General features: G+C 60.8%; 1 protein-coding gene across 9 annotated transcripts in view; it reads left to right on the forward strand.

Moving 5' to 3' along the window:
• Nucleotides 1-1579: 1579 nt before the first annotated feature.
• Nucleotides 1580-18025, forward strand: part of KCNQ2 (potassium voltage-gated channel subfamily Q member 2) — a 48277-nt gene continuing 31831 nt past the window's right edge. For 5 of the 9 annotated variants that reach the window (XM_025001103.2, XM_025001104.2, XM_025001106.2 and 2 more), the window contains exons 1-2: nt 1580-1929; nt 17489-17579. In XM_025001103.2, coding sequence (XP_024856871.1) covers nt 1634-1929; nt 17489-17579 — 387 coding nt within the window. In that variant the 5' untranslated portion in view covers nt 1580-1633. The remainder of the gene's footprint in view (nt 1930-17488; nt 17580-18025) is intronic. The other 4 variants (XM_025001108.2, XM_025001109.2, XM_025001111.2 and 1 more) reach the window with 1 other exon arrangement.

Raw genomic sequence — 18025 nt, forward strand, 5'->3', positions numbered from 1 at the left:
ACATGCATGATGCAGTGGTCCCTTCTTTCCTTTTGTAATCCAGGTCCTCCTCCTCTTCCCTCATCCTGGGCTCAGTGGGGGTGAACCCACCTAATGCTAGCAGTCAGAGCCAGTGACCAGGCACAGAGGCAGGGAGGCAGGGTCAGGAATGTGGCCCCTGACATGCACTTGTGTGCACCGGTGTGAGCGTGGCATGCGCTGCAGTCCCCGCTTCCACATTCTAGATGACTTAGCACTGTGCCTGCACTGTCCATTATGTTTTCTGCCCAAATGAAAAAAACCCCTCAAAACCAGGCCACTGGTTTTGGAACCCAAAGGGCAAACAACACGGGTGACTTGGCCCCAGGGGGTCCTGCTGCTTTAGGAGCCCCAAGTTACTGCTGGGGACAGCGCCAACTATTAAACAGGCTGTTCACTTGGTGGATCCCACACTGCCCAGTGCATGTGGGAGGAGTCTGAATGTAGTCAGGAGGGCCACCTGCAGCCATCAACATCCCAGGTGTGCAGAGCAGGCTCCTGGGGGGCTGGTGAGAAGCTGGCAGCACTGAGTGTGCAGGGGACCCTCGGGGGCTGCGGAGTGAGCCCCCCTCCCCGGGATATCCATGGCTAGGGGAAGCCAGCCAACTCTGCTAACTCTGCCAACTCCTCCCAAGGGGCACCCTGCTGTCTGTGTCCCAAGCCTGCCCTCCTTTGTCCTGGATCGTGGCATCAATGTCCCCAGTGGCCTGAGGCCTAGGTCTTGCCCTGGGGCTGGCTCTCCAATTGCTGCTCCTGCCACAGGCCCCTTTGGAGTCTACAGAACAAAGCCCAGGCCCCTTGGGGACTTTCAGCCCCCCCAGGGTGTCTTGGGCCTCACTTTCCTGACCATCAACGCCCCTTTTCCTGCCCCGAGGTCTCTGCAAACCCAGCCTTTCCCATGCTGTGTGCCTTCCTGGATCTGCTCTCCAAGGCCCAGTTTAGGCCACCTCTAAGGAAGTCCTAGATGCCTCCCTGCTCACCCAGGGCCCTGGGGTCTAGAGCATCCGTCCAAATGCCTGGTCCATCTAGAGGCCAGGAGCACAAGGTCCTTGGGGACTGGGCTTTATAACAGAGAGCCTGGCAAGAGCTCCTGTCTCCCCGGCTCCAAGGTGTCCAGTCCAGGTCAGCTGGTTAGAATTCAGCTGGGGCCAGGGAGAGCTGGGGGCTCTGGTCAGGCGGTGTGATTGCCTGGTTCCGCCCACCCAGAGGGGACCAGGGGTCCGGATTCCCTCACCAGGGCACACGTGGCCGCAGGAGCGGGAAGGGCTGGGCTCAGTGGCCCAGTCCGGTCCTCCCTCATCTCTTTCCCCCCTCCTCCCCTCCCCTCCCCTCCCCTCCCTTCCCGGCGGCGCAGGAGTTAACGGGGGGCGGGGCGAGGCGGCGGGCGGAGCCGGCGCGGCCTCGGGCCAGGCGCCCAGGCGCGCGCGGAGCTAGGTGGCCGCAACGTCCCCGCGCGCGGCCCGGGCCCGGCAGGAGCGCGGAACCGCCGCCGCCGCCGCCGCCGCCGCCGCCTCGGCCATGCGGCTCCCGGGCCGGGGACCTGGGCTCGGGCCCGCGCCGCCCCTCGCGCGCCGCCCTCGCTGAACCCGCGCCCGCCCGGGCGCCGCCCGGCACCATGGTGCAGAAGTCGCGTAACGGTGGCGTGTACCCTGGCCCGAGCGGGGAGAAGAAGCTCAAGGTGGGCTTCGTGGGGCTGGACCCCGGCGCGCCCGACTCCACCCGGGACGGCGCGCTGCTCATCGCCGGCTCCGAGGCCCCCAAGCGCGGCAGCATCCTGAGCAAGCCGCGTGCGGGTGGCGCGGGCGCTGGGAAGCCCCCCAAGCGCAACGCCTTCTACCGCAAGCTGCAAAATTTCCTCTACAACGTGCTGGAGCGGCCGCGCGGCTGGGCGTTCATCTACCACGCCTACGTGTGAGTGCCCACCCGGGCGGGGGCGCGGGTCTCGGGGCACCGGGCCAATCGGCCGCTGGTGGCCCGCGGGCGCGCAGCTGCAGGGGACGAGGGCCTCCGTCTGTGTCCGGGCGCCCGCGTCGGTCACACCGTGTGCCTGGGGTCCCTTGGTTCAAGTGGGGGACGGAGGTCGGAGAGCGATTTTGGAGACATACGGTTGAAAGGAGTTCTGGGATCCGGCGTTCAGGTCCGGGCGGGGGCGTCTGTCCCCCTCCCCCGCCCGCCCTCCCGCGGCCTGGTTGGGTTGCATCAGCCCCTCCCCCGCAGGATGGGGAGCCTTGCAACGCCCCAGCTTCCCCTCCTCAGCCCCAGAGGCCCCTCCCCACGGTCGCTGTACGGAACAAAGGGCCGGCCTGGGAGGAAGCGCAGCGCTGCCGGTCCTGCCATTGATCTGGACTCCTGGGGGGCCCCCTCTACATGGGTTCCCCCAAAGAAAGGGAAATGGGAGAGGGGCTGGCTTACCCTTCCCCATCCCCCCAAGCCGCTTGGTCTTCGTCCAGGCTGAGCGCCTGGATTGCTGAAATGGGGAGGGGTCCAAATCTTACTCTCCTCCCCAGCCCTAGGCCCAGGGCAGTTAGCTGGCTGTCCTGTCCGTGGCACCTGCACCCATCCCTGAGCTGTCCTGAACCCCCACTCTCCCTCCACGCAGCGCAGCCCTGACCCCTCTCAGCAGCAGGAGGGGCAGGTGTATGCCTGAGGCCCCTGTGCACATTCTGGGCTCTGGACCCCTTCCTTGGCAGAGCGGACCCCCAGGAGAAGGGGTGCCACCATCCTGGAGCCACCCGCCCTGGCCTTGAAAGGGCTGCCGGTGTCCCCAGGCCCAGTGTTCAGGGACCTCCTGGCTCCTGAGGCAGGGCTGGTGGCCAGGGGCCAGCGTGTGCACATGGGTGTTTGCATGTGTGTGGCGTTTGTGCCTGTGTGTGTGTGTGCACCCATGCTGGTGGTGTGCATGGCTTCTGAGCCTGCAGGCGCTGTCTCCCCTCCCAGCCAGCCTGGGGCTGGGACTCGGCCATTTTGTGAGAAGAGGCATTTTGGGATGGGAGTGAGGGCTGGATTCTGGGAAACCATCTCCTACCAACTGAGGGCCCACCTAGAACAGGCGCTGTGTGCCCCAAGAGCGTGCTGTGCCCTGTGAGTGTATGCTCTGTATGGACCCTCCGTGGGAGGGGGGAGAAGACCCTGGGAGGGAAGTGCCCAGCTGCTGAGGAGTGGGTCACCACGGCCCTGGAGACCTCCTGGGCACTGTCCCCAGAGGTTCCCCTGGCACCGCATCAGCCCTGCCAACCCTGAGGAGGTCGCTCCACCCTGGTAATCCCCCTGGGCGGATGTGCCCAGGTGTGCTCCTCACCCTTGGAAGAACCCTGTCTTCTCTCCTGCCGGGCTGGGGCTCAAGTGGGTCCTGGGGGCCGGCTCTGGCCAGCAGGTCCTGGCCTGAGGTGACCTCTGACCCATGGACACAGCCCACGGTGCCCCCACTCCTGTTTGACCTACAGTGGGGCTACTGGAGGGTTTTCTGTGCTTTGGCACTAAGGTCCCAGCTGGCAGGGCTTCCCAGGCCCCCTCTATTGGCCCCTCCATGCCCAGCCTGAAGCAGTCAGCCGTCTGTGCTTCCTGCATCCAAAGCTGTAGGGATAGTGTGTGGGGCCAGGGTCCAGGCAGCCACTCCCAGAGTGGGGTCTCTGTTGCCTCCTTCTCAAGTGTCCCTAAGTCAGGACAAGTGGGCCTGCAGCGCATGGGGGTTCCGGGGCAGTAAAGGGGCCCAGCTGCCCCTGCCCCCAAGGCGCTGTGGAGGTGAACTGTATGGGGCCTCCCCTCATCTGGCCCCGGGATACTCCCTGAACAGCGACATCTCTGTCCTCTCTTGTTCATCAACCATCACCCAGTCCCCGAGCATGGAATTCGCCACTGTCCCTAGGCCCCGCGCATCCTTGGGGCCCAGGCCATCAGTCTCAGGAGACCTTTTCTGCCCTCATTCTGGTCCCGAGGGTGTGGTCTCCCCTGTGCACACTGCCAGCCTCCCCCCACCCCCCAGCAGGGACCGACACTCCTCAGTTTGGTTTGTTGATTCATTCATTAAGCCAGTTCAAGCCCCTCCTGAGCTGGGCCTGGGGGAGCCATGGGGGCAGGGAGCATTGTGGTGGGGTGGGCAGCGCTGCCTTCCTAGGCCACCTTCCTCTGCCTTTTGCCACCGAAGCCTGGCTTCTGGAAGGCAGGGGTGTGCCGGACCCTCTGAGCATCAGAGGAGGGGAAGGAGGCGGCTGCCTTGTGGCCCCCCTGGCTTGGTGGGCATCAGGCCAAGCCCCGTCTCCCTCTCTCCCACCCTTTGCAGAAGGGGCCGTCTCTTTGAACGTGCCTCTAGGCCCGGGGCTATGGCCATCACTGCCTCTGCCTGGGAGCGGCCCCAGAAACACTTCTGAAGGCAGGAGGCTTCCCTGAGTATGGAGGGATCTCAGATCAGGTGGAGGGCGGGCCACCTTGCTCAGCCCCGAGGTCTCTTCCTTGCTTGGGCTGGAGGGAGAGCAGTCCCTGGGCCGTCAGACCCCTCCCCACATGACTCCTTCCCCTGGGCGGGCAGGCTGGTGTTGTGGGGGATCTGCTTGAGGCCTGAGTTAGGAGGAGAGAGGAACCACACATCTTGCGGGCCTGCAGTCTGCTGGTCTCAGGTTTTTCTCATTTTGTGGCCCCATTTTCACTGGTGGGAAGACCAAGGCAAGGGGTAGAATTCCGGAGTTGCCCCACTCACACCAGAAGGGGTCTCTGCCCAGAGCTTGGGTGCAGATTGGCTAACTTCCAACATCCAAAAGCCACTAGGAGTTGCCAATGAAATGGTGTTTAAAATAGGCAGATGGAAAATGCTGGCAATGCAGGGCAGGGACTGACCCCTGGAGGCCAGGGCTTATCTCACCAGCTCACTGCTGTGAGTTGCCTTCTCTTGGGCTGGTACACCGAGCCTCCTCTATCCTCAGATGGCGTCAGCTAGACCTCTGGTGGCCTGCAACCGTTTGGGCCTGTGGCTGGGGGCAGCAGGATGGGGGTCTGGGACCTTGGGGCCATATACTCATCCCCTGCATGGCCTTGGATAACCCAGTTGGCTCCACATCTGGTCACGTGCAGGCTGCCTGCTGCCCCTTCTCATCCGTCTGTCCTCAGTGGGCAAGGCTGGACCTCACGGGCTGGTCACTCTTCTCCTCACCCTGACTGCCTTTGGGGGTGAGTGTGGGCCCAGGGCGAGTGACCAGGGCTCTGCTTTGAGAGGAGGCTGGAGTCTGAATGGCCATGTCCTCAGCTCCTTCCAGCTCCCAAACTCCCCCACCGTCCTGAGGACGAAGTGACTATTGATTGGAGAGTTGGAGAATCTTATGGAAATTTCCCCAAAGGTGAGAAGGTAGGAGGATTGTGGTTTCCAGGGAGACCAGGGCTTGGCTGATTGTCTCTGGCCGCCCATCTGGAGACCTCAGGCTTCCTTGTAGGATTTCCCTCCCACAACCATGAAATGTTTTTTAATCATGGTGTCTAATTACACTGGGCCGTGATGCCCCACAGACAGTCTTTGTCTTCAAGGTAACAGTCAGTTGAAAGCTCTGTTCTTGACAGTTTCACAGATCAGAATAAAGAAAGACCTCTGTTTTGTTAGAAATCAGTACAAGTCAAACTTCACAACTTGTCTTTTCGTAGATTCTTGCGGGGTGGGGGGGACCGTTGAATGGGAACCGCACCTGAAAACGGCTCACCCTGGAGTGTCTGTAGAGGGACCGGGTCATTTCTGAGAGCATAGACTGAGTTCAGCAGTGGAGGGAGTGTCTAAGGGGATGTCTTCCCCTGTTTGTTTGAGTCAGTCAATGAATGCTCAGACTCTGTTAATCCCAGCACTCCGGCTAAGCAGAGGCCGCTTCTGCTTCTGGCTGTTGCTCACAATACCTTCTGAGTCCCTCCTAGTGAGCCCACCAGGCTGCCCCTACCCTTGGGAGTGGGGTTCTGAACCCACTGGAGAAGGAACAGGGTCCAGGGACTGAGGGTACTCTGGGCCTTTCATGGGAGGTGCTGAGGGCCGGGGAGGTGGAAGAGACCATGCGGAGGGCTGAGCCTCCATACCGAGGCGGGCGCGTGAGGAGGACGGAGAGGGGGGCAGGGGGCGGGGCCAGGGAGGGTCACTGGAAGCTGCTGCCCTTCCAGGGGTGAAGCGTGTGAGGGACGTTGGTCCGTGTCCAATACCTCATTACTACAAACTGTGCTGGGGTTAGCTGGTAGGCGGGTCACTGAAAACATTCTTGAGTATAAATTCAGGCTCTTTCCTGGGTGGGCACAGGTATTAGTACCAGATGTCACCTCATTGTCCCCATACCCCTCTTAGGCGCAGCCTGAGGTTATAACCAGTGATGGTTCAGAGGACATGTGTGGGTGAAGGCGGGTGGGCGGTGGGGATGGGGGCTCCAGGCGAGCCTGGTAGGGATCCTGCCCCCACAGCCACTTCTGGAGCAGGGCCCTGCGTGTCTGTGTCTGTGACGTGGGGACATGGCTCTGGGCTTGTCTCCTGTGAATCACTCAACACAGTGCCCGACGTGTGTGACGGTCACGGGGTCTTGGCTGCATCATGAGTTGCTCCGCAGGAGGAATTCTAGGCAGATGGAGGTGGGTGCGTCTGGGACAGCACCCTGGGCCATCCGCCCTCAGCCCAGCCCTTAGCCCAGTCTGGCATGTTCTCAGTCCCATTGGCCAGGGGCTGGTCTGGACAGGGGTTCAGGGCCGCTATGAATGTGGCCGCACGATTAGACCCGGGGCCCGGTCTGATGCTGCGTGTTTGTCCAGGGGGACTGGCCATCCCCTAAAGGACCTCGCTTGTTCTGCCACTGTCCAGGTGCTGGGGGAGGTCTTCCTTTCATCGCTAAGTGGTCCTAGCACCTGGTACCTCCAAGTGAGGAAGCCACACGGTTTTGGTTTGAAAAGCACCGCGGTGGACAGGTTGTAGCCGTGGACCTAGACCATAAAGGGGACTTCAGGTTTCCCTGTGGGCTATGTGCCGATGAGCTGCTGTATGGTGACTTAGCGCCATGCAGGCCACCAGGAGGAGCCCACCTCCAGGTGGCACTGCCCCAGGTGCCCGGCTGTGCTTTCTGACAGCTCTGCAGCCCCGGGAACCAGGCCTCACCTGTGCCCTCCCGGCTGCAGCCCACCTGGCCAGAAAGGCTGCGCCAGTTTGGTGAGAGCTGAGGTGGAAAGAAGAGGGGCCTGCAGTCCTGCATTGTCCCCCGGGGACTCCGCCTTCCACGTGGGGGAGGGTTGGACAAAGCTGCCCCCCTCCCTCCACTTTTGCGGGCTGCCATTGCCCAGTGAATGTTCTCACTTCCCTGAGAGCTGGTGGGGTGACGGTGAACCCCGAGACCTCTCTCGGTGACGTGGGTGTGTGCGGGAGGGGTCTGGGACAGAGATGACTATTTCTAAAGGCTGTCTGTTCCTCACGTGAATCAGGACAGCCTTGGCCAGAGTTGGAGGTAGGTGGTCTGGGGGCTGTTTTGAACACAAATGGTCTGGAGTTAGAGGCTGAAGTCTGTTGTTTGAAGCTGGGCGGCACCAAGCTTTCCATTCATGCAGGAGGAAGCCGGGCTGGGGACGCTTGGGTCTCCAGGGCCCTTGATCCTCCTGAGGGGTTGCTGCAGAGCCGCAGCCCACATCCCCCAATTTGCTCTGAGTTTGGGTGGCTTTCTCTGCAGCCCAGTCAGAGCCTGTGGGGGTGGCGGGCCCCAGAGTTCCCAGTTGTGAAGGCCTGGGTGTGGGAAGTGTGTGTTCTACCACGGAAAGGGGTTCCCCTGGGAACAGGCAGGATGATGCCCCTTGGAGGGAGAACAGGGCATTTGTCAGGTGTCATGACACTGGGGTGCGAGCCCAGGTGAGCCTGTCTCATGAACAGATCCAAGGCCATGTACTGGTGAGTGGGGCCACAAGCACTCAGCCAGGCAGGTGATGGTCAGGGCCCTCGGCTTCTCTAGCAGGTCCAAGGACATGGTGAGACCCCTGGTCTGAGGAAGGTCTGCCTGCGAGGGGACTCTCACTTCTCCTTGGCCACCAGCTGCCCAGAGTCTTGGTCCCACTGCCCAGCATCTGGGATTGGCCAAAGGAAGGGGACACCAGATGCGCAGGCCTTTCCCAGCAGCTCCTTGTAGAGGCTATGGTGGCTTCACTCAGTTGAAATGGGAGGTTGGGTGTGTTCCAGCTTCCATCCCTGAGTCTGACCTTCACCCTCAGGATGTGCCCAGATCTGAGTGTTCTTAGGCTCTGCCTGCTATCTGTCTTGAATACAATTAGTTGTTTATTTTTTTTGGATTACCTGGAATAATTTTGTAACCGTGCAGAACATGTTTGCTCCAGAAAGTCCTATGAGGAGTTGTTGGAAACTGTCCTGAGCTATCCCGTGGCAGGTCTCAGCTCCCAGGCTGTTCCTGGCAGTCTGCTGCGTGCGGCCCCTACCGAGGCCCCTTCCTCCTCTAGGTCCTGTCTGGCCCCCCTTCCCTCCTTGGAGCCTCAGTCTTGACCCAACTAGAGAGCTTAGAACTCTTGAGTTTGCTTTTCCATTTAACGCTTGAAAAAATACTTGAAAGGTTTGTCTGAGGAAAAGGCCAGTTTCTCCTGGGATCCCAGGCTTTGGGGAAGGAAGTGGGGTCATGGGGGGTGCAGAAGTGGGGGGAGCCTGGGCAAGCACCTGCTGATCTGTTTCTGTTCCTGCAAGCAGGGCCCTAAGGGACTGCCAGTCCTGCTGGGCCATATCCACGGGGGAGACGGAGCCTTGATGTAGGATGTAGTGGCAGTACCTGGACGGCCCTCCAGTAGGAGGGCAGGGTCTGATGCAGGGTTCTGACTTTCACTGGAGGAACAAGAAGTGGGAGTGTTTAGAGCTCAGCCTCTGGTGGGGGGTTGTTGGGGTCGGGATGGGAGGCTGGGTCCTGTGTGACTGGAGGGCTGGGCGGGGTGCTGGCCGTGGTCCTGATCAGGAACCCTTGGCTGTTTCTCCCTGTGAACTCCATGCAGGACCGTGGAGAACGGGGGCTTTGTCCACGAGTGGCTGGCGCGGGGAAGGGGCTCCTGGGGCAGACGCATGGGCACCCTTTGTCTGGACCACTTGCTTCTGTCTCCAGATTCAGCTGTTTGTGCTTAGAGTGCTCTTTCCTCCTTGGTTAACGTTCTCCAAGATGGTTCTCTCCAATCTGCAGTTTAATTAGCTGAGAGCTGAATTAATATCTTCTGGATGGAAACCCAGTGTTTCAGGCAATGCAGTGGGCAGACAGCACCGCGTGGTCTGAGAGAGGGGGCTGGCGGCCTCTTAGAGAAGCACCTGTTTATGGTGCTTTCTTTCTATCCTTTCTGATTCTGAATACTGCACACGTCCACTGTAGGAGACGGAGAAGGTGCAGAAAACCCGAGGAGGCGCGTTTGTCATTCCTGATCTGTTTCCGAGCATCTGTGTTTCTCAAAGGAGATCAGATTCAGACTCTGTCACCCTCCTCCACACTGACCGTGCGCAGTGGGGATTTACCCGTGGAGTCAGACAAGCCTCAGTTGGGCAAATGTTGGACTTTGTCTCTGTCATCAAGGCTCCCCATCTCTCCGGAGTGGGGCAAAACGTGGCCCTGTCCCCAGTCCCTTACCCTGCGCCCTTAGTGGCTCTGGGTGCTGGCCTGGGGAGGGGCCCAGGAGGGGGCTTGTTAAAATGAGGTCCTGCCCGAGGGTGAGCCCTCCATTGCTGGAGGCGTGAAGTGCAGGCTGAGAGGACGCTGGGGGTGTCTGTAAAGGACCAGTGAGCTGGGAGCCGTGGGAGTGTGGTGGGAGGACCAGCCTGAGAGCTGCTTGGAGGGTCTTCAGGAAGAGTCTGGGGGAGCAAACCTGGCCGTCCCGTCAACCTGGGGGCAGTGGGTGGGGGGTGACTCTATGAGAGATCCTGAGTCAGGAGAACAGTGGTTGGGGTGCCCTGAGCCCCGAGTGGCTCCTGTGCTCACAAAGGGGATGTTGGATACCAGGGGTGTAGTCCAAACTGACCCCCTCATTGGGGGAGCCCCTCTCCCCCGAAAGCTGGTATCTGCACTGTGTTCTGAGCCCAGAAGCCTGTCCACAGCAGTGTGCCCTTGGGGGACCCGTCCCCACCCCACTCCTGCCCAGGCTTCCATGTGGCGGGGCTGTGGGACCTGTAGGGGCCAGAGTCAGCCATGCTGACCGCCCGATTAGGGCAGTTCCCCAAAGGTGCCTGTGTTGGGGGAGTGTGTGGCAGGCCCGGGGGACACACCTCCAGACGGGGCCCCCAGAGTGAGCCGGGCCTGGGGGAGTCCAGGCCTTACGAGGACAGAACTCAGTGAAAACCATGGAAGAACACACACCTGGAGGGGACCCTCTCCCACGACTGAGGAAATCAACCAGCTAGTGGCTGCCTGCTCCCTGCGAGTGGATGCTGAGGCTTCTCTAGGGGAGGCTGGGGCCCTTCTTGTCCCCAGAGGCCTCAGAGCAGTGTCTTTCCTCTAAGGATGGGTCAGGTTCCCTGCTGGCAGGGGTGTGGGAAGCAGTGTGTGGGGAGGGGTGGGCTATCTGAGACTTTCTCAGAGGGAAGCTGAGACCCAGGTGAGAAGGCTGGCCTGGGCACAAGCATGTGGATGGGGCTTCACTTGCTTCTTCAGAGCCTGACAACCTGCCCGTCTTTCTTCTGTAATCGAGGTGAAACTCACAGAATGTACAATTAGTCATTCCAAAGTGGCCAATTGGGGGCGTTTTTTGGGTTCACAGTGAGGGGCAGCCACCAGCTGTCTCTGGTCTTGGGACGTGTTTGTCCCCCTCTAAGACACCTGAGCCCATCCAGTCTGTCTCCCCACCTCCAGCCCCTGGGGCCGTAGCTCCTGTTCTGGACATTTCATGGGAACGGATCACATACTGTGTGACTTTCGCATCTGGCTTCCTTCACTGAGTGTCATGTGTTAAGGTTCATCCAGGTTGTGACCTGGGTCAGTGTTTTGCTCCCCTTAAAGGCTGAGCATGTTCCACTGCAGAGGGGCCAGTTGCCCACTGTGCATCTGCTGATGACCTGTGGGGTGTCCCCCTCAGTTTGGGGTGTCTGGAGCTGCTGTGAACACTTGAGTTCATGGCTCTGTGTGGACACACGCAAACATTTCCTGTTTTTAATGAGTGCGTTTGCTGCCTGTGAACTCATGTGTGGCCAGGCTCCCTGGGGTGTGCCGTACTCTCCTGGTCCCACGACCCCCACCCTCTGCCTTCAGAAGCCTCTGGGTCCCTTGGGCCTCTGTCCGTGGCCCCTTCTTGCCTCCTTACTCCCAAACTGTCTGGCGGGTCTGCACTATCGAGCCTTGTCTGATGGAGGCTGTGGGCTGGAGCTGACCTTGCCCTTTGTCAGGATGTGGGCCCACTCCGTGTGCGGGTTCTGGCTGCACACTGAGGGGACAGATGAGCAGAGCAGGTGAAGAGAGCTAGCACCAGGATGATTGGGGGCGCCAGGAGAGAAACTGGAGGGAGGTGGGGGCCTCTTGCAGAAGGTGACGCTGAGCATGGCACCTGGGCATGAGGACGGGGGTAGCCCTGCACTGGGGATGCAGCAGAGAGTGCTGGGCAGTAGAGGAGAGCGTGCAAAGGCCCTGGAGCAGGGAAGCTGGCGGGAGGAGATGGGCACTCCTCCAGGTGTCTTGGTAGGGTGTCGGGTAGTGGGAATGGGGAACAGAGAGATGGAAGAGTCTGGTGGAGCAGGCCTGAGATGGGGTCTTGGCAGGGAGGACCCCTGATGGGGGCTGTGAGCCTGGTGGGGACTGTTGTGTCTGAGGAGGCTGGGGATGACGAGGGGACCCATCCATGTGTGCAGGCTGGCTGCGGGTGGACTCTGATGGGGGATGGAGGGGAAATTCCAAGGCCGTCCAGTGGTTAAGATTGCAAGCTTCCACTGCAAGGGGCACAGGTTCAACCCCTGGGCAGGGAACTAAGATCCTGCATGCAGTGTGGCTAAAATAAACACACAAACAAAAAATACCCCCAAACCTGTTTGACGTGGGATGGAGGAGGGCACTCGGGTGAGCCTTTGTCAGTGCTGGCTCTGGGTGCAGACAGGTGACTACTGGAGAGTGATCCCACGTGCAGCGGCCATCTTGGGGATGAGATGGGAAGGGCTGGGGAAGTGGTCTCTGTGGGTGCTGAGCCAGTGGGTTTCCTGCCAGGGCCCCAGGGGTCCTCCTGTCTGGCCTGGCCCCAGGGGAGAGCCCTTCCTGTAGCTCCCGGAGCCCCTGGGGCTTCACCACAGATGTCTACTCTTTTGGGGGTACTGGGGGGTCCCTTGGAACCTGGGGCTTCTGACTGGTGCGTGGTCAGGGGACTGGTGCGTGGGAAGGGTAGGACCAGACATTCACCAGATTCTCCCTGTGGCCGAGGCTTTGGAGGACAAGAGCCATCCGAGGTACTGGCCAGTGGGAGCATAAGGGGTCCCCCGAGCACGCCTTCCTGCCCTGGGTGTTGGGAGAGAGAGGGCTGGATGTGGGGGTTGCTGTGGATGTGGAGTGACCTCTGGTCCAGCAGGGAGCAGGGGAAGGCGTTGGGGGCCAGAACAAGGGAGGCCAAGGTCATTTGTAGAGGCCTTGAATGCTGAGTCTGAAGCTGAACCTTCCCAGGGTCTGAGATTTCTGGGTCAGAGCCTGTCAGGTCCAAGGCACTGATTGAGCTCATGCTGTTTGCAAGGTTCCCAGGGCCCACCTCCTTCACTGCCATGGCCTTAGGTTCAGGTGGTGTCTCCAAGTGTCTTCTGTTCTCCTGACAGCAGGCTTGATTGGCCTGGCTGGGCTGCAGTAGACTGGGTGCTGCCCCATTGGTGGCCCAGGCTCCAGGGAAGAGGTCTGCATGGAACCTCCAGCTCCCTCTGATCCTGGCAGGATGACGAGTGGTTCCCTGCATCTGCTTTGCACCTTGAACCGCCGTCAGGAATCCAGGCTTCCTGTCGCTCCCAGAGATTGGACGTGGCAGTGGATCCTGGAGGCAGAGCAGTTTATTAGGCAGTGAAATTAGATTCCAGGCTGCGGCGCCGGCTGCAGTCCTGAAGGACGAGGCAACGGGAGGTTCCCCAGGGACCTCACACTGGTGGCTCCCCCTCCCCCGGTCTCTCCTGGCTCCTGGGTCACCCGGCCCCCAGGGAGGCACAGTCTTATCAGAATGGACATTATTCTGGGGACCCCGCCAGTGGAAGGGGAGCTCAGGCTTGGCCCCCATGGCTGCAGTGAGCAGCTTCACAGCCTCTGTGCTCCTTCTGTGCTCTCATCTGTAAAATGGACACACACTTTCCCCGTCTGTCAGTTGTTGGGTGCCTGGAGCATAGCAGACATGCTGTGAATTCCAGCCTGGGGGTGGGGCTCGATGTCAGTGACCCCTTCCCACTCTCCTCTCCCAGCTCTGGGGCCTGGGGGCGAGCAAATGGGTGATAGCAACACGACTATTTTTCCTCCCAATCCTGCCACCTGCTTATGAGAGGTTTATCTCATTAAGGGCTTCCCAAGTGGCACTTGTGGTAAAGAATGCCCCTGCCAGTGCAGGAGACGTAAGAGATGTGGGTTCGATCCCCGAGTCAGGAAGATCCCCTGGAGGAGGGCATGGCAACCCACTCCAGTATTCTTGCCTGGAGAATCCCATGGACAGAGGAGCCTGGCAAGCTGTAGTCTATGGGGTCACACAGGGTCAGACATGACTGAGCATGTACACCTATCTCATTAAATATGTAGAATAAGGCGAGTAATCCCAGCTACCTTTTGACTCAGTCTTTGGAGAGGGGGGAGTCTGGGTTGCGGGGACAACCTTAGGGGGGCCGTCCCTGCCTGCACCACGGCCCTCCCAACAGTGACGTGGGATGAGGTGGCAGAGGCTTAGTCATGTTTTGCCAGAAGAGAAATATTCCCTGAAGTCAGATGGGGGAAGGAGGCAGGAGGGAAGAACCGGAGGCAGTGGGGTCTCCTTCCGGAAGTGGGGGCTGTCCCTCCCCAGAGCACTGGGGCAGGCAGACCACACACATGGGCACCCAGGGCCTGCGGGCACAGCTGTGGGCTCCCTGCCTCAATGGGTGTTGTCAGCCTTGGCTGTGGGGCTCCTCTGGCTGACGCCCAAGCCTCCAGCACCCTCAGTCCCTCCCGTCATCTCCTGCCTGCCCCTCCTCTCTGTCGTCAGACCCCTGCACTCAGGACCTATTTCAAAAGAGGGGTCCATCTCTGCTCAGAGCTTAGGCCATGGAAGTCCCTCCTGCCATCTGGTGGAGGTCTCTCCTGCTGCTTTGGATCCTGCAGGGCTGGGGCCAGCCCCACCCCGACCCCCCGCCATCGCCGCTGGTAGACTGGGTGCTCTGGGTGGTGCAGGCCCGGCTGTGCACCTGGGCTGTGGTGGTTCTGGCTGATGCTCACTCTCCAGGTGGTGAGCAAGGTCCGCTGTGCCTGCCTGCCCCGCCCCCCTGCCTGCCCCCCATCACAGCCCCTGGAGTCTGGGGCTGGGGACCAACTGCTCGAGATGCTTGTCTCCATGGCAACTGCTGCCAAGGAGAAGCATCCTGACATTGAATTCATTATCATAATTAGCCACCACGTACTGCCTTTGTGGATACCTCCTGCCACCGCTCCTTTCTTTCCCTGCAGCCTGGATAGTTCCTGGGCTGGAGGGCGTGAAGACTCCCCTCCCCCAGGGTCTGGGGCCTTGGTCAGGTGGCAAGGAGAGGTGCAGGATGGTACTGGGCATTAAGCTGAACCTTGCAGCAGAGGGGCTGGTCTCCCAGCGTGCGTGGGGTGGGGTGGACCCGCTCACCGGTCTGTCTGGGAGGAAACAGACTCTGGGGCCTGAGGGTCAGTGCCCAGCACACAGCTGGCCTCCCAGGGCCCCAGCGTTGTTGGCAGTGTCTGCCCCGCACCTCTGCAACTCCTCTCTTGAGGAGCAGCGGGGCAGAGGGAGTTCTTCTGAGACACAGCTGCCAGCTCCGAGGAGTCTGCCGGAGGCCAGAACCCAGGTCATGAAGGCAAGAGAGGCTCTGCCTGGCTCCGATTCGCCAGCATCTCCAGGATGCCTCAGTGCCCAAGGCCCCAGCATAACTGCAGTGGGCACCTTGCAATGGCCACAGGGCTAGGGGTGGTCACCCGTGTTGTCCTGTGGGAGGGCAGCACCTGCGTCTGAGCTAGCCTCCCACCCCCACCAGCTCCAGTGGGGGGCCAGGCCCCATTGAAGTGCCCCTTGTCACCAAGGATGCAGTGTCTGAAGCCAGGAGGCCAGAGGCAGAGCCCCCTCCTGGGCTTGTGGGGCCTCTGCCTCCCTGTCTATAGATGGGCATGGGCGATGGAAGTCTCAGGTGCCAGGCTGCAGCTGGGTGCTGGGTGGGGATGGCCACCAGTCACTGAGGTGCCCGCAGACGGGAGAGGCCTGGAGTAAGTGACTTCCATCAGCCAGCTGCCTGCGAGTGGCCAAGGACTGTGGGGGCACCACTGCACTTTGGAGGTGTCCCTCTGGATCTGTGGGGGCCTCACCTGGACCTGGCAGCACAGAGTAAGGGGTGCTTGCTCCCTGGGGGCATCTGCTACCCTCCTCTGCTTCCTCCTCGTTGCCGAGTGGGCGTGCCAGCCTTTTTCCAAGCGTCTGTCCCGCTGCCTCCCCTGCACCCCCTGGCGGTGCCATCTGTGGCCATCTGTCCCAAAACATCAGAAACAAAACTGGGAGTGTGGCCGGCACTTTCTGGGGGAGAGGGGAGGAACGCTGTGAGGTTCCCACCTTGGGCTGCAGGTTTGTCTCCTGAGCTGCTGGTGGGGTTCCTGACAGCCTGGCCTCTGTCTGCTAGGAAGAGTGGGACATTCTGGAATGTTCTGAGATGCTGGCAGAGCCACCTCGAGGAAGCCAGGCAGAGAGGGCCTGGTCACCCAGAGTCCTGGCCTTTTCTTTGTTCTCTAGAGGAGTGTTCTTATGCAGCACAAGGAGCTGGCATTTGTGGGTATGGCACTGGGCCCTGCCTCCCCAGCAGACAAGAATGATGTCAGGCACCCTGGACACCCTGATCTCTAGTCTGGTCAGACTCACCCTCTGCTGGGTCCCGGACTCACTGTCTACCCCTTACCCACTCCAGGGCCACTCCACTTACTCTTCCCTCTGTCAGGAACACCTTCCCTTCTCTGTTGGCCCCACCAGCTCTTCACCCTGCAGTGTGATGGACACCTCCCCAGGGAAGCCCACCGGGTCGTGTGTCCCCCCAGCTCCCAAGTCCCGGTACTGAGCTGAGCTGGGTCCCAGTGCCCCTTCTGAAGTGGGCGACCAACCTCAGTCTCTCCCACCACACAGGCCTTGGCATCCTGACCCACTGCCCTGGGATCTCCTCCAACCCTGGCAGACCCTCTCTGGGCATGTGGGTTCCTTCTCAACAGCAGAGTTGAGGGGAGGATACTGTGGGCAGAGATTTATGGATATAAGGCACATGAGACATCTGGACATTTTTGTCCCTGGGCTCAGCTAATTGAATAAATTGGCTAATGAACAAAGGAAATTAATTGCGGTTTTGAAATGTGACCGTTTCCCCGCATGCCTTTTGTCTGTGCCAGCGGCCTTCAGATAGAGCCGGGGGTGATGATGGAGCCAGGGACACGGATGGGGCCAGGGGCGATGATGGAGCTGTCTTCAGGAGGCCATGCTCCGAGGAGGGGCTGGGTCAGCCCTGTAAGCGGGGTGGCCTGTGTCTCTCTGGGCCTTGTTGCCAGGCCTCTTCCGGGCACGTGGGCAGGACCACCGGAGGTACCCCTGGATCTGACTGAGGCTCAGTAGGCCTTGGCTCTGGGCACCCCCTCGGTGATTCTGGCCAGACTGGGCAGGCCGGGCCCACATCGCTGTCGCCGTGGCCAGGCTGGGTTTGGACTATGTGGCGTTGGCTCTGAGGGTCTCATTCCCCACCCCACCTCTGCCACCAAAGAAGCCAGTGGTCTCGATGCCCAGGGACGGTGGAGCTGGATGCCTGGGGTTTCCCAGGTGGTGGTAAAGTGGGAGAGCACCTCAGGAGCCCTAGACCCCCATCAGCAGCCCTCAGGGGCTCTGCTCCCTGGGATCTCAGCCCCACCCTGTCCCCTTTGGCTGGACGCCTACTGCCCAGCGGTTCCTGGTTCTGGAAATTGACTAGTTCTCTGTGCCCACTCCCAACACTGCCTGCAGGCGTGTTCTGGTGGTCAAGGATGCTGGACGGCATGGGTGAAGCCGGTGTGAACTAGGGGACAGGAAGTGTTTGCCTGTGAGCCTGGCAAGGACAGTTGTAGACAGGGATGGGGGACCATGCCTGGGTGCCTTGCTTGAGGGTAGACTGTGGCATTTGCTCAGTTCTCATTTGCCCAGTGACCCAGGAGGCAGTGCCCCTTGTTTGCTCTGAGAGCTTTGGGAGCAGACAGACAAGGGACACGTGGTGGGTGTCCTGGAGAGCAGATGAGGCTGGTCATCGCCATGGAGCCCTGGGGGGTGTCCCCTGCTCTGGGCGCCCGGCCTGGCTGACCGCCCTCTGCTCGGTCCCTAGGTTCCTGCTGGTCTTCTCCTGCCTTGTGCTGTCCGTGTTCTCCACCATCAAGGAGTATGAGAAGAGCTCTGAGGGCGCGCTCTACATCCTGGTGGGTCCCGCAGGATGGCGCGGAGGGCTTGATGGCACTCGAGGCCGCGGGCGGCAGCCTGTCCTTGATCCTGTTGGTCTGACCCTCCAGGTCCCCCACTGGCAGGGACCCCCACCCTCATGGCACCCACTGTTCTTCTTGGTAGCCCTTCGGTTCCTCCCAGCCTCCCCTTCTGACGGTGATATTGCAGCTTCCTCAGCCTCCACTGGCCCCTCCCCACAACACCCCAGCACCCCGTTCCCGGCCTGCCCCCCACCCTGTGTCATCACAGCACCTGACAGCCCCCGCCTCCGCTGTCCCTTTGCCCTTTCCCACCTTCCGTTCTCACTGGAGCCTGCGGGCTTGGGTGGCCCCCTCCACCTCGGAGTGTGGGGTGTTTCCCTGCAGATGTGGGTGTGGGGTGGGGGTTGTGAAGCTCACAGCACTCCTGTGATGGGTAGGGGTGG

The sequence above is a fragment of the Bos taurus genome, chromosome 13 (genome assembly GCF_002263795.3).
Source record: "Bos taurus isolate L1 Dominette 01449 registration number 42190680 breed Hereford chromosome 13, ARS-UCD2.0, whole genome shotgun sequence".
Lineage (NCBI taxonomy): Eukaryota > Metazoa > Chordata > Mammalia > Artiodactyla > Bovidae > Bos > Bos taurus.